The sequence below is a fragment of the Chaetura pelagica genome, unplaced genomic scaffold (genome assembly GCF_000747805.2).
Source record: "Chaetura pelagica isolate M959 unplaced genomic scaffold, ChaPel_1.0 scaffold135, whole genome shotgun sequence".
Classification (NCBI taxonomy): Eukaryota; Metazoa; Chordata; class Aves; order Apodiformes; family Apodidae; genus Chaetura; species Chaetura pelagica.
Window position 1 is genome coordinate 4276884 of NW_009953649.1, and position 16691 is coordinate 4293574.

A 16691-nucleotide genomic window follows, 5' to 3' on the forward strand; every position below is an offset into this window, starting at 1 on the left:
ATGAGCTGCAATCTCAGCTTGAATTTTCTGCCACATCACACAAACAGGAAAAAAAATGTTACAGAATTGTTTGCAGAGAGGTGAAGTTGAACTTTCTTACCACCTACTACCCACCAGAAGTAAATCCACTCTGTAAAAGTTGAACACAACCAAGTTTATTTTAAATATTCTGGCTCTGATGACAGCTTGCTAAATTGAAAGCCATTAAGATTTTTATTCAATACAACCTTCTTAAAATAGAAAACAATCCAGGGTACAAAAGATATCACCTAATGCATCAGCACAGGACTGAAATGAAGCCTTCATGAATTACCAAGTCTAGACTAAGCACTACCACGAGATATTTCAAAATGTTCTGTAGTGAAAAGCTATACTGGAATACCTGGGCTTCCTGGGGCATCTGGAAGGCATCTATCCTATCAGTCAGGTAAGATGTCAGCTGTCTATCCAGCTCTGCTAAGTTTTCTTGCAAGACCTGCAGCATGTGGTCGGTTTCTCGCATGGTCTGAAGCTGCTGCTCCAAGGCTATCTGCCGGCTCACCGCCTGAGAGGGACAGAAAGGTAAGGCAAGGTGGAGCACTAATTCAATTCAAACTTATTCATTAGATTATATTGAATTTTCTCAAAATAAGCTGGGGAAAAACAAAGAAATCCTATGTCAAGAGGACTGTCTAAAAAGCAAAAGCAACCCTTAGAAGGCAGCAATTTTTAAAGCCTGCTGTGACTTATACAAGTAACAGACAAACAGTGGCACAGAATGAGAATTCTGCTGCTAGATAGGCAGGACAGTGAAAACGGATCTCTCGCCTCAGGAAGAAAGTACTCTGTTAAAAATGTATCAGTTTCTAAAACTAGCTAGTAAATAGGAATCAGGGACTTCGTAATACAGTATAGCGGGGTAATGTTTGATGTGTCAATTTGCATATTTTCTTTCAAAACACTAAATTCTTTCTGTTGCAGCATGAAAAGAGAGGTTCACAGTTCCTTTCCTCCTTGCAACACCTAAACTTCTAAGTTCATCTGAAATGTCACTACTTGCATGGGAACACAAATTCCCCACTATCAACATACGTACAGACCACTGGGTACATATGTACACACACGGAGATGCAGAAAGCTGTCAACAGCCCAGTGTGTTAGTGCTGCAGCTGCCAAAGCAGGCAGTTTTTATCTGGCAATAAAGTACTTTTATAACAGGAAAAACAATTGTGAATGCTAACTTAAATGACAGCACGTAGCCCCTAGCTGAAGGCATTGCATTCATGTTGCTCACTGTAATGAGGATGAACTGAAATTCCCTCTGTGACTACAATTAGGCAGTGACAGAAAAACACTCCCATGCTACAACTTGGCAGGGGCCTGTATTACCCAGGATACAGAACACAAGTTGCAAATACAGCTAGTCTTTCTCTACTTATTAAATCTAGAAAAGGTTAGAATTATGCATGACAAGAGGAAAGGAATAACAATATAGATGGGGAACAAGAATAATATTTTGCTTCTGTTCCTTATCGCAGTGTCAGTTTTTCCTTGTCATTTCCAAGAGTGAAAATGTCACTTATTCATATTAATTTTTACAGTTAGCCAGCAGCTCACCACTATTAATGGCAGTAGGAACAGAATATCAAACTCAGGTATTGAACTGTCCCCCTTGAGACTGGAATTGCCTTTTGTCAAAATTACCTGAAAAAATACCAGTGGGCCACTGCCATGCAAAGATGTGCAAGTGTGCAAAACAGAATCATTACTCAAGTAAGAGGAACTAAAAAAAAAAAAAAGTATTTAGCTCTTAGGGCATTAATCCAAATAGAAAACAGCTGACAACACTGTGAAGATTCTTCCTCCTTTCCAGTATTGCAGTCCTGCATCAATGAATTCTAACAGGAATCATTTCAGACCACTGAGCTGAAAATCCCAGCCTACTTCAACCCTGCCCCCAAATTCTTACCAAGTGACTCAATTCCTCATAGCGGGCATTGAAAGCCTCCAATTTTTCACTGATGATATCATCAAGAATCCCTCCATCAATCAGTGTCTGCCCAAGTTCTCGAATCTGGGTTCGATTATCAGCTGGATGACGCAGGACTGATTCCAGGGACTAATTAGCAGAGAAAGTTTTAAATGTCAAGACACTGAGTATAACTTCATTTTCAGAGGTGGAAATTTGGCTGCATGCACAGAAGTTTTACACTTTAAATGTCGAGAGTGCTCTAAAAGCATGAATTAGTTACATCTTAATCCATGCTGGCACAAGGCAAATTAAGTGGTCATTTTGCTTTATGTAATTAAACTTCACAATGTTTCTCACCTATTCACATCATTTCATGCTATAGTGCTCTAAGGAATTAATCAAGTTACACAGGACAGGAGACACCATACAATTTTATCATGGTACCAAGTACAGCACAATTATGTATAGCAAAATTCAGTTTTTGGGGAAGATTGTTACAAATATGTATTCCAGAATCTGAGTAATATGCTCATTTAAGCTGAAGAATCAGAATATTCAACACATATTTCAGTATTCTACTGAAGTGCTAAATTTATGGCTGTTTAAATGGAGCTATCTAAAAAGTTAACAACCCAATAGAATTACTCCAATACCTCAAGAGCATCATTGACAGCATCCAACTTATCAGGCAAATTTTCAGTCATTTGCACCCTTTCCTCCAGATTGTTTAGCCAAGCTGTTTCTAAATCAAGATACTGAAGCAGCTCAATCCAACAGGACCACACCTCCTAGTAGCAACAGAAAAGGCGTAAATTAGCCTAGAATGCCAGGCATAGCTCATATACCCTATGAACAGCTTAAAAAAATTGTATTTCTCAGATATTCACCTAAAGTAGGCACGTAGAAAACAAGCAAAAACACACCATAGTACAGTAAGTTCTAGTCAGGAAAACCCGCAACTATAGTGGCAAGATGAAAAGAAATATGAAAATTACACATAGAAGTCTCTTAGCTCATGCTAAAAATTAGCACTCACATCCAGATTCTTATAACGATTTAAGAATGTAAGAAAATGCATCCACTCCTATGAAACACAGGACATCCACAACGTACTCCAAACTGTAACCACTCTGTTGTATTTTCTACTGTATTTCAGCCTTTGATTTCTGAGAAGTTTCCTTCTGTCATTTTGGAAGATGCATGGATGGATAACGGAGCTGTGATACAAGGTTACTTATTTGCACAAGCGTTGATTACAATATAGCTTATAAAAGCAAAGTTAGATGGTGTTGCATGGATTCCAACATGTCATTTCAAGGGAAAGGAAACTTGGAAAAAGCCACAACAAAACACATTTATGCTGAAGCTACTGAGCTCAGTGACAAAACTGGATATTTTCAAAGTCCTCCTCCATTCCTCGGGTGCCAACCTCCTTGGTTTTACTAAGCTGCAAGCTATCTTTCTTACCTCCAAAGTGTGACATTTCCCCCGGATCCTATTGCACAGTAGCTGGTAGTTCTCCAGCACAACATTCAGCTCAGTCGCCAGGTCCTGACCGCTAGACGGCACTTTGGTGGCCAACATCTTGATGTTGTCTTTGAGAATCTTCACCCGCACCTCTTTCTGCAACACATCCTCCTTCGCTCTCTGCCCAAAGAAAGGTGTTACATGATCAGCCCTCAATTGCCAGATGGTCAGCTGTTCACCACTCAAAACAAGTAACAGCAGTTTATCCATGGAAGTGAGCCAGACAAAGTATTCTTGGGTCTGAACACAACAAAATATGGCACTTTCATGGAAATCAAATTAGATATGTAAGTGGTGAAAAATCCTATTTTATTAAACATACAGACATACCTCCCATTTAATGTTTTTTTCATTAAAAATCCATGACTCAAAGCAAAAATTATTAAGTTCAGTAACATTTATATGCTAGTATGCAGATTTGAAAACAAGAAGTTAACCAGAAAAAAAAATAAATACAGGTTTGCTAAAAACAAGCATATTGGGGAGAAAACAGTAGGGTGAATTTACAGAAGTTATTTGTCTCAGAGCTCAGTAACTATCTTTCAAAGTTACCCAGGAAAGATGATGTAATTACCCAGGACACATGTAACTACAAAGTTGGGTCCTCTCCCACAGCTGTTGGGTGCACTAGAGGAACATGCAAAGAAGACAACCAAAATTCCTTCAATCCAGAGGACTTCCTTCAATTCAGAGGAGCTTGGTAACAACTATACAGGACAAGCACACTACAACTCCCAGTGCACAGGCCTGGAGAAATACTATTATCAGTTGTCGAATTTTGCCCAAAACAGAATTCAGGAAGCAGGACAGCTGGAATACAGATTACACAGACAAGTCCAAGCCTGTCTTTGTTGAGACAACTAGAAGGCTCCAGAAATAGAGATTGTGCCATTATCTCTTCATTGTCAAATTTCAAGGACAGTTTTATGAAGCTGAAGTACCTCTACTATATAAGGCACTGCACTTTATGATAGAATTTAGTACATGACAACATTGTTGTTGCACATATTGGTTGATATGTTTTCTAAATGTAAGACAATTTAAAAAAAAAAAATCTGAGAAACAGTGTTGTATGATTGTATTATGAAAAATGACCTAGCCTCATCTTAAACCTACTCCTTCAAATGTCAGCAGGAGTTCCACTCCCACTTCAAATGAGGGCAGAATTACAAGAGCTCAAAAGTTTTAAAAACCTATGAAAAGTGGTTCTGGCCAGAGACTATTCTTTTTCAATCCCAAAAGCAGACCCAGCATAACACGCTTATTGTAAATGCAAGAAGACAAGCAAATGTTATGGAATGCTTAACAGCTTGCTGGCATACCTGCCAAATTCAAAAGTACATCATATAATCTGGATTTGACAAAGGTAAATGTGCTCAAAGTCTCTCACATTTGCCAATGAAAAAAAGGTTCTTTCTTTTTGTGGCTTGTGTTCATCAGGCTGTTAGACTATGTGGTCTCAAATGGCTTCAAAGGACAGGAATACATTAAAACACTTGTTAAAGACTGCTTCAGAGAGCCCCTTCAACAAGAACAATTTAAAACTTGAAATAGCTTTGTCAAAGCACTTGCAAGGAATACATAATCTCTCATTTTATGCTTCACCAGGTAACAGTGTAGGGGATACTCATTTAAATAAAGTGTGTATGCACTTTAAAATGGTAATTTATAATGAGACAAAAATGGTTCCTTCGTCTCCTTTTTTTTGGCCACCAATCTCAAAATTAGAGAAGCATGGATCAGAATCACTATTTGCGACAGATGAGAAAAAAGATAACCCTACAACAGAACTGTTTTAAACTGCTTTCCTAAATGTGGAGTTACTGTGTCCAGCGGACAAGAAACTGAACCTCAACAGCTAGAAGCAGAAGAGTAAGTTTTCACAACTGCTAGTTTAGACAGGTATAGTATAATCTTTTCTGTATTTCTCAAGCCTTGTATCCTACAATATGTTCCCATATTCTTAGTGTTCAATACGCTATACAAAGCAAACCTGGCTCAGCAGCTGGGCAAGCTGCTATTCATTACAAAATCCATACCCCTCATGGCCAAATAGAACATCTGCTTTTATACTTTGTGCTTTAAAAATAAAAATTCCAAGTAAAGTTGAAAAATACCACTAATCTTGTCATAACCTGAGTTCCTTTTGACATAGATAATAATTCCACAAGAGGTCAAGCCACTAAGTTTGTTTCTTTTTAATCAGGTCTCTACAATGACCCAGTATTCCTGACCTTCATTTCCTCCACCGCATTCTCTAGCTCTTCAGGGGACTTGTATTCAAAATCTTTCTCCAAATACTCTTCTTCAGCTTGGGTCATCCATTCTTGCATCTCTGCCAAATCCTTCTTCAGATTTACAGCTTTTTCCTGACTTTCAGACAGGCGATTTTTCTGACTAACGATCTAGAATCCAAGGTGGAGAAAGAAGAAGCAGTTTTGTTACTTAAATGTCCTAGTCTATGTGAAAGAACACAGGTCTTTGTTAATACATTTTACTACCAAAACATTTTCAGACCTTTTTAATTCATAAAATACTTTCATATTTTTACACACACACAAGCTTCTGATCCCTTTCTAGTAGATCAACAAAATCTTAGAGGTGATGGAAGGAGGAAAATTACTTTTTTTTTCATTATGTGTAAGCTTGTAACAAAAGCCCTGGAAAAAGTCAAATGGAAAAAACCTTCTTCTGATCACAAGCATCATATAATTAGATATATCTTTACACAGATCACTAAAACACTATTCAGGCTTCACTTCTCCCCATAATCTAGGCAATCTAGATTCTATATCAACAGCAAGGTTCTCCAACTCAAACCCTCATTAAACATTGCAACTAAGGAAAATGTTTTTAGACAGCTGAAAGCTTCCACCCAAAAGAAACATCCAAACACACCAGAGTGAAGTCCTAGCCTATTTATAAACATTTATTTTTCAAAGCTGCTTGGAAGCAGGCAGAAATTATACAGGGTAGAATAATATTCCAGATTTCTGGAACATAAGAACAAAAAGGTTAGACTTTCCTCCCCCACCCATCCCAGAGAGAGCAACATGAAGCAAGGTGAAGAAAGCCATTTTAGGCTGGAAACTGGAAGGAGCACAGTGAACTCTTAGGTACTAAGAAGGGCATGTTATTCAACCAAAACTACTGTTGCACAGGAACCTCCTAACATGCTTGCATATCTGAAGTATGCACTGGGCCAAGATGGATTTCAACCACTTTGACAGTGATACAAGTGAAACATACTTTTCCCACCATTTCACTGCTTCATCTCCATCATCCTGCCAATGCCATGCAACTGCACAAATAGTTGCAGTAACAAGCAAGCACTAGCAACATGGAAAACTCACCTGTTTGCTCAGTTTCTCCCACTGAGTCTGGCAGTCTACTAGCCTTGACTTTGCCCAAGTATTAATGCCAGCAATAGGCTGAGCTCTTAAAGCAGACTCTACCTCTTTCATCTCTTTCAGTGATGGTTCAATCTTCTCCATTTCGTTGACAAACATCTGAGCACACATCAGAGAAAATGAGTGTTCTTTAACAAGCCATTACATAAATTTATAGTATAGAAATAATTATAATTTTAAATTATTCTAGAGAAACTTTAAGAAAATAGCAGACTGCTCAGAACAATCCTTCAGTGGCCCAAAACATCATAACTATAAGCAAATAAAAAACAAAATACAGCTTGTCATAGACATTGCAAACATTCTCACAAGCCACATGTCATCACTGGAACAAGTTTGAGGATGATATGCATTACATATGCAGATGTTCCAGGCATACCTCAGAATCCTGTTCCTGTCCTGGAAACAAACATTTGAAGTTACACTGTAATCACTTACTACAAGATTAAAGTCTACCTATGTGTGATCATTATGTGCCACTAGCTAGAAGAAATCTTATTGTAAGGCACATACAACTCCTAAACCTTAGGATTTTCATCAGAGTGATTTCCTTTTTATTTTTATAGCCCTTAGAACTCTAATACTGAATGCACTTTTCACTCACAGATTCAGCTCCCTAATAACAACATTGGAAGAAATACATAAACATTTTCAGAGGAACTAATGCCAACTTGTAGATGAGCATATTTAAATATGGTGAAGACCTTTGAAAAATACAGTGTCATGGCTACACAAAAGGAACTAATTAAAATGTGGCCTGAAGAAATAGAAGACAATTTTTCTGAAAAGTTTTATGGAACAACTCATAGACAGGATTTTAATAATAGAAGCAATATAATAAAGATGAGATGCTAGACATTACTTCAAAAGATTCCTCAAAAGAGCAAAACTCACTGTGCATTGGTCAAGTTGTCTTTGAAGTCCTTCAGTATCTCCTTGAACAGCTTTTTCTGTCAATAAGAAGTCTTTCACACCATCCATCCATTTCTGAACAACCTTTGAATCAGTCTAAATCAAACATAATAATGAAGAATAGATACAATGCCATGATGAAGAGTATATGGCTGTTGCATTTCAAAAGAATATTCTACAAGCTGCTAGCATTGCCCTGGTTTTGAATCAGACCACTTTTGGTTTGGGGTTGTTTTTTACCTCCCAATGTATCTCAAATTTGTATGAAAAATAAATTTAAAACAGTGTTACTCTTACAGCCATGCCACAGCATGGCTTAATTGACACTGCACTGCTCCAAGCTATCACACAGAAACAAAGGATCAAGTAAGGAGATGAGCACAGCTTCAAGAAGTATGTGGTCACCCTTCACATAAGGTACTTGGTAATAGCATTTTCCTGATGAGAGAAACAATGCATCACCACTACCACCACACTTGATCGAGAGATATATTGCACCCCAAGGAAAAGAAAGGGCCCTGTAGGAATTTATGTGGGGGGAAGAGGAGGGAGTAATGTTAAACATACTTGACAGGTAGAAGCTACTCTAGGAAACTCATTTGCCTTACTGAGAAACACAAGCAGAAAAGCAAAATAGTGGTTAGTCTAATCCTCTGCCCAGCTGTTTTGAGGCCAATAGCAGCTAGTGTACTCATTACAGCATGCACAGGGTGGCAGAACTGTGGGGGGGAATAAATACACACACAACTGCTGAGTCATCTGATTTAACTTTTGGCCTCATATCCTGGAGCGACATGGGTGGGGAGAGAGAGAGGAGGGCTAACATCTCTCTTTCAGTTGTCACCCTTACAATCAAAGCCATCATAAACTTAGAGCAGGGAGAAAGCTTTTCCTCATCCTACTGCAACTGAGTTCTGATCATCGTTTTTAAATAATATTGTTGGCCTTTTAAAAAAAATCTACCTTTTTTTACTTTTTGATTGGGTTTTTTAATCTGACACAATTGGCATCACAGAGCACTGCTATTGAGAAGCCAAGTCAAAACTCAGCTTCACCATCCACTGCAAATCACTGAGGAGGAGGGCACACTCTTCATTACCTTAAAAAACCTTGCCATGACAGTTTTTTCAAGATCAATACATCACACACTGCTTCTTAAAAAAAAGTCTGCACTAATGAAAACCCATTACACCAAGATCATGTTTATTTTTAGGCCAATGGTACCATTAGAGGTCAAAAATATTACATTTTCCATTTTGGGGGGAATTTCCTGAAGCTGATTAGCCTGAAAATCATTTTCCAAAAAGCAAGCCCCAGGAGACTTAACAGCAAATCACTGCTTAATGTAAAAAAATACATATTTATAAAGGCTGCCATTTGACAAGGCATTTTAGCATATACCTAATTTAGCTTGCTTACAGTAAGCTACTTTCAAAAGTTGCTGAAGTGAATTAAAAGTTAGGCACACATTTAAATAACTTGCTGAAACACAAGCCAAGACTACAGAGGTTGAATGAAGTAAATGCTCCTGCATAGGTAAATAATTAACAGTGGTCAAACACCCAGTGTTGACTGTAAATGTGTAAGAGTTCACAATTTTCAAACATAAATTAAAACACCAGATCCATTTCTAAAATTTATTCCAGTAAGAACAAATATCAAATGTGCTGAATTTTAACTTGTTCATTCCTTGAAAAAACACATGATGTACAGCCATGCAGTAAATTTAATAGAAGTAAAGGTGATATATAATGTGATATATACACAGCAAGCCATGCATTATTAGAGGTATGACAACAAGAGAAGACAAATGTTCTCATAGAAAATACTGCATGCAACACTGATAAAATGAGTCTTGTCTACTTTTCCTTTCCCACTAGTATTACAGACAGTCTCACTGTAAAACACAGATCATGTCACTAACACAGCTGTTGTCAGCTTAGGGGAGCCTCTGTCACATCACAAATCACAGAAAGGACACCTGAGCATCAGGACACAGGCAGATCTGCCACTGACTTGGTCAACAGACTACCAAGGACAATTTTAAGCACTGGTCACCTGTCTACTTATTGTTCAAAGTAAGGATACTTATGTCCCATTTATTTTTAAAAAAATTAAATGTGAGGAGTAGAGATCTGGGAAATGCAAGTTTTTAAAGGTGAATTAGGGGAAAAAAAAAAAAAAAAAAAACACTAAAAATAAACCAATACTTGTGTGTGGTTGCACATGGTCACATGTCCTCCAAGGGTTGCCATTCACTTACTCCATAATTTTCAACCCCACTTCAATTTTATTTTTTTCCTTTAATAGCTATATGTTTCTTCTCCTCTCTTAACCAAGGAGATACTGTCCAGCCATTCTCCAAACCACCCTTGTGTCTCTGGTATCACGCATCTAGTATTGACCCATTCAGTGTCTGCACCAGGACCATAAACTTAGTCTCCTGTATCAATATTCCTTGCAGTGCAAATTCCATCCTGATCTCTGCGGTGCCATCCACAACACATTTATTCAACTTGCTCCACATTCTCATTTTTATTCATGCAGTGCTAGACTACAAAAATCTCTGTATATGTGATTACTGCTACTTCAAAAGGAAAAAAAACAGAGAATATAAATGCATGGCTGTCCATCCACTAACAGCTTTATGAAACATTTAGAAAACACAGGAATTCTGCTTCAATTTCTTTTTCAGCTTTGTACCACTTTTCAAGGTAACAGGAAAGTTTTTAACATCTTACTGAGGACAAAAATCTGTTCTCAGATCTATAGAGCAGCACATGGTCTGTTCTTCAAATCTCCAACAGCATTAATATCTACATCTTTCATCAGTGGTTCATAGACGTTAACACAAACATCACTTTGGACAGCTGTGGAGAACAGGGAACTTCACTTTTGGCTGACAAATCTGAGTAACTGATTACCAAATAAAAATCTGCCCAGCTAATCATGCATACATGTACCTCAAATATTCTCAGCTTGGATGTAATTTCCTCCAGTAGCTTAACTTCTTTGGAAATATGAAGCTTTAGCCTCTCCCAATGTCCCTGCACATGCTTGAACTCTTGCATGTAGACCTTTTTTATATCAGAAGAAGCATGTTTCTCCAAAGTCGTCGTTTCTTCAGCAAGTTTATCCATCTTGGGCTTCTGTGCTTCCAGTGTCTCATAAATCACCTACAAGGGGGAAAAAAAAAAAAAAGAAAAAAAAAAAAAAGTCTGCTTCTAGTATTAGCCACATGGCAGGTACACACTTAAATACAAGTGTGAGCACATCAAGTCTTATCAGCCTAGCAGAACACACTGTTGCTAGTTACAAGAAAGCTTACTGAAGGAAAAAAAAAAAAAAAAGAAAAAAAAAAAAAAGTCTGCTTCTAGTATTAGCCACATGGCAGGTACACACTTAAATACAAGTGTGAGCACATCAAACATTTGTTTGTGCACAGATTCAGGAAAAGTGATACTCCACTTACTACAGTTATTGCACCAGAGATGACGAAACAACCCTGTAAGCAACAAAACTTTCAGCTGCTCTACCAGTGCTGCGGCAGAAATTACAGGATAGGATTTACTGTAAAATCTGGCCACATGGCTAAACACACCCAGGCACCTACCCCCCTTCCTGTGTGGTACTGGCACTCAAGTCAGCAAATCAATGGCTACACTGCACTGAAGTCAAAAGAATCAGTAATGTAGACATGCCAGGATCTGCTTTTTCATTTCCTCCACAGATATATGGTTTTTATTTTAAACGAAAACAAACAATAAAGCCCACGCAAACAGGCTGAGTGTGTTCTTCAGAGTCTTGTGAAGTAAAAATCACAAAATCTAGCTGCAGTGGAAGCTTTGGATACTTGAGTTTTGAAAGCTACTCTTCCAGCTAGAATACAGGAAGGTATAATCTGAATCTATTTACTACAGCATTGCTGTTATGAAGAGTCACTTGAGCTGAAATAACAGATTTCCTACTCTTAAGGAAAAAAAAAAACAGCTGAAGGTAAAAAGCAAGACATGAAAAAAATGCTGCCACTTAATTAAACTGGTCACTTTGTTTTTTCTCCTTAAAATTTGTTTAAAAGAGAAATTAGAATCATAGAATCATTTAGGTTGGGAAAGACCTTTAAGATCAAGTCCAACCTTTAACCACACTCTACCATGTTCATCCCTAAACCATATCCTCAGGTACCACATCTATATGACTTTTAAAAACACATCCAGGGCTGGTGACTTAACCACCTCTCTTTGCTGCCTGTTCCAGTGCCTGACAATCTTTACAGACAAATAAATTTTGGGAATGAACACCTTAAACCATTACTAATTTCATTAATTTAACTTCTACTAATCTCATTAATTTAACTTCGCTGCTATATACATTCAACGTGTACATGCGGAATGTGTGCACATATATTTTACTAAGAAAGAATCATCTTTTCAATATATTTTAATATATTTTGTATTTATAGAAAAGAAACAGGATAAAGTGTACCATTTCCTCTAAAAAGATAGATGATGAGGTGGCAATGAGAATGGGAAGAGGAATGTATGTTTCTGCAAACATGAGGTTTCTGTACAGGGGGCCACAAACTCAGTTAATCCCTGTCTTGGGTCTATGCCAGAAGCACTTCAGTGACTGCTACAGTGCAGAAGAAGGAGCTGGACAATCCCAACTCCACAAGTAGCCCATCATCTGCAGCTCGTTCCCATCTCCCATCACAATTCTTTAAAGCTCCCACATTGACATGGTATGTCCTTTCAGATCCTCAAGAAAAGAGGTAGCAGAAACCTGGCCATATGTAGGAAAAGACAGGCCTCCAAAGACTAAATACCATTGTGATTCAGCCAACTTTGAACAATACAGAAGCAACAATAAACGAGAAAAGCAAAGAACTTGGAACATTTTTTCATTTGCTAGCTTGAAAACAGAGCACTAACACCCCTATTTACTGTGTGTTTAAAAAATATCTATTTTATGACTCTGCTATACAGAGAATGACATCAAGACAGACAAGGCCTCACGCCACCCAGCAATGAGAGTTCAATAACTCGAGTCATCTGCAGCCCTACCTGCCACCACACAGGGAAAAATGCATGTTTCTGAATAAAGCATGATTCCACAAAAGCAGTGGAGAGACCAGTAAAGTATTTATCTACGTTTTATTAAAGAAAAGAAAAAACAAAACAAAACACAAAACACTGGAGATGCATGTTTCTCTTCCCTCACTCCAGCCCTGCTCCAGTAACTGATTATTTACAAAGCAACTGTCATCCCCCCTTTCATAGGTCCGGAATAGGAAACAAAATACCATTTTCTATCAGACAGGCTTTGTATATCCATTACCTTTATGGCTTTCAAGAACTGTTTCTTTCTGAAAGGCAACCTGGAGGCCAGACTACCGTTACTCTCTCCTAACAGCCAGGCAGGATGAAACGGGATGGATTTATTAACCAGCTGAACCTCGGAGACAGTTTAAGCAGCAGGCACTCTGCGTCTGGAGAGGCTACACCCAGAGTCAGGAGGAGAGGATTACACGCCTGCCCACCACGGCCTCTCCGGGAGGGGCCGAGGCATGGTCAGGGAGCGTGCATTGCCACACGGAAGGGACATGGTCTCCCCAGGAGACCACGCCTGAGCAGGCCAGACATGGGCACAGCTGCCAGGCAGCTGCAGTGCAGCTCAGGCAGGGAGTGCTGAAAGGCAGCTCCCATGAGAGGGAAGGGCAGGCCCTGGCTTCTGGCTTTCCTCACAGCCACGCTCAGTGCCAAGGAGCAGACCTTGGACTGGGTCACTAACCTGATCCAACCAAACTCATAGGAAAGGGATGCTACCATGGCCCCGACATCTATTTTGGGGGCTCCTCAGCACAAGAGAGACATGGCCACACTGGAGAGAGCCTGAGGAGGCTGCAGCACTTCAGAGAAGATCCCTCAGAACCTCCTCTTCCCCTAGCTGTGCAGTCTCAGCTCTCTCAGCCTCACCTCCTGGCACAGGCAGCAAGAGAAGCTGTGAAGCCTGCAGGCTTGGAGGTAACCAGTCCTCGCCTGGACACATCCCTCAGCAGCCTCCAGTGACCCAGCTTTAAGCAAGCAACCCCCTGGGGGTGCATCCACACACCACTCCCTGATCAGCTTCCGTCTGAGGAACGTTTTATTCACCCTGCTGAAAATAAGGCAGGAGAAAGGAGGATGACAGTAGCTGAATAAGCAACTTCCTCACTTCAATGCAAAGGCTGAGAGATACCTTTGCCTGCTGCAGTGCCTTCTCAACCTTGCTGGGGTCGCTCAGCCCACTGGCCCTGGGCTGCTGCTCGCACTCCAGTTGGCTCAGCGTGTCCTTCAGCTGCTGCAGTGCATCCACATAGTCCTGGCTCGGCTGACTTTCTGTCTCTGGAATGGTTAAAAAGAGTAAAGGAGCAAAACATAAAGTAAAGAAATAGAGATGAGACCCAAATTATGAGAAATGTGAATGTAATAAATGTTACCAGAATTATTTAAAAAAAATTAATCATGTGATAGATCCTTGAACGTTGAATCCTGCTGAGACCTTCAAAGAGCTAAAAAAATCTTCTGATGATGGCAAGGTTTTTTCTTTTTAAAAATTAACATACATATATATCTACTATATATATATATAGTACAATGGTAACTCATCCAAAAAAAAAAATAAATTTAAAACTAGATCCCATTTTTTGAATTTGCTTATGCACCTAAATCTCTTGAGGTGGGTGGGGTAGCATGCCTAAAACCCCACGATTTACATGTTTTCATTTTTAAAAGTTTTAGACATATCTACTGTTTATACACACATATCTACTACACATAGAATGTAAAATATAGCATATACAATAGTCATATGTTACACATAAAGTTAAATATACACTATATACAGTAACCATATAAGCTAATATTTATATATATATATATATGTAAACACACATAATATGTATCAGTGCAGTATTAGGGTTTGGTTTTGTGGAGGTTTTTTTCATACATATATATATACACACACAAACACTCAAAAATACATAAAACCAGCAGCTTTCAGCCTATTGCCAGAACAGAGATGCTATCTGGGAAGACTGAAAAGAGAATTAAAGTTTGGATGGAGTATCTGCTTGCACTCTTTCTCAAATTTTGCACAAGCCCCCTATGGAATCCCAGGCAGGAAGCAGCACCTCACTCTGGCATTTCAGAATGAAAACATCAGATTTTGAAAACTACAGTGAACAGGATTTCAGCTGTAAGACCTGTATTGTGGAATGCACATTCTCTGGCCCTGGATTCCTAAGCAATTTTATTACTGACACAAGTGAAAATTAATCTAAGCCTCGTTGTGACTCACGAGGTAGCTTTTCAACAGCTTACTATTAGAACTGTCACAACATTTATAACTAAAGAATGAGTCAATATTTTTAGAGAGAATGCGAGTTATCGAGCTTCCTCTTCTCAAAACCAGAATCATATTAAATGAAAGAAAAAAAAATAAAAATAATTCAGTAAGAGACAAACAGGTGCACTATCACGAAACTACAGCGAATCCAGAAGGAGAAGAAAATAGTTAAAATAGCTTCCCTGTTGACAAAAAATTAAGTCACAATTCCCATTTAAAATGTCCATAGAAATGGGGCTGAGTAGCACTCCATGAGGGAATTTTTTCAGAGGATCAAAGAAGAGCCATGAAAGGAGCAAGACTTCTGTCAAAGCCTGCCAAGTTCACAAATGCTCAAATACTGCCACCAGTTGTTTCTCCCAGTTATATGGCTCTGAAAGTTCTTTTACCTTACAGTAATTCAAACTATGTTGAAAACAACTGAAACCCTGAACTGACATTTTCCTTTATTCTAGCAATAAAAATCTGCAGAGATTCAAAATCATCATTCAAAAAATACACAAATACAATCTTAACATATTATGATATGCAAGGTGTGATACTAATAACTGGATCAAATACACTAATAGCACCTCACGTGATGTGTGGCATGACAAATAAGGATTACTTTTGTCACATCATGTAATAATTACCAAAATACACAATACTGATAAACTTATCCAAAAGTACCTGAACTCAGAACAGTCAGAAAATAATCATTCCTCACAATGAGAATGAAAGCATACCCTGTAATATGAGTGTGGCAGACAGATGTGTTATTCATACAGTTTTCTGCATCAATAGAACAGAAGTATGCAGCAGGCCTTGTGCAACACACTATATAGATGGCCAACTTAGTAATTCAGTATTTTTATTACATACAGAATAAAACATTAATGCTCTTCTACTTGGGGCTGTTAGCAAATGCTTCCATGAATCCCTCAGAAACAAAATAAGAACTAAAGAAAAATCTCCTTGTTGGTCTATTCTCTTGGTATTCAGCTGTAAAACATTATCAGAGCTACATATTTTGTGCAATACATTTAAAATCCTTTAGAAGTCAGCATGACTGGTTTGTATGCTCATAATGAAATTTTTAATGCAACAAAAATCCAAGTACAAAGTGCCTGAAAAGCACGCCAGATTCCAAATCACTTCAAAGATGAAATTTCCGAAAGGAATTATGTATGACTAACGGACTTAACAAAAGTATGAAAAAGAATAAATCTCACATGCGCACTTCAATTTTACAAGGTTCTCTTAATCTTCCATTTTTCATTTCTAGCACTATTATTTATTTCTGGAAGTGCTAAAGACCCACAGCTTTTCAAACAATATTATCCACCTTAAATGTGTTTTGCTAGTTCCTGAAACATAATTACAGGAATGTTGCATCCCCGTATAATCACTTAACACTGTGGAATTATATATTTTCTAGTGTGCACAACAGCGGTCATACAAATATTCTTTCTGGTGAATAAAAAGAATTTGTCAGCCTTTCCCAAAGCCTCCCATAATCAGCAGGA

At 38.4% G+C, this 16691-nt stretch overlaps 1 protein-coding gene across 1 annotated transcript in view; it reads right to left on the minus strand.

Annotated features, from left to right (window-relative positions):
* UTRN (utrophin) overlaps positions 1–16691 on the minus strand; it is a 346073-nt gene that overhangs the window by 223560 nt on the left and 105822 nt on the right. Inside the window, exons 21-30 of the mRNA XM_010000014.1 lie at positions 14038–14183; positions 10764–10976; positions 7783–7896; positions 6832–6987; positions 5713–5883; positions 3419–3598; positions 2605–2739; positions 1949–2098; positions 383–544; positions 7–27 (exon numbers count right to left, since the gene is read on the minus strand). Of these exons, the coding sequence (XP_009998316.1) occupies positions 7–27; positions 383–544; positions 1949–2098; positions 2605–2739; positions 3419–3598; positions 5713–5883; positions 6832–6987; positions 7783–7896; positions 10764–10976; positions 14038–14183 (1448 nt within the window). The remainder of the gene's footprint in view (positions 1–6; positions 28–382; positions 545–1948; positions 2099–2604; positions 2740–3418; positions 3599–5712; positions 5884–6831; positions 6988–7782; positions 7897–10763; positions 10977–14037; positions 14184–16691) is intronic.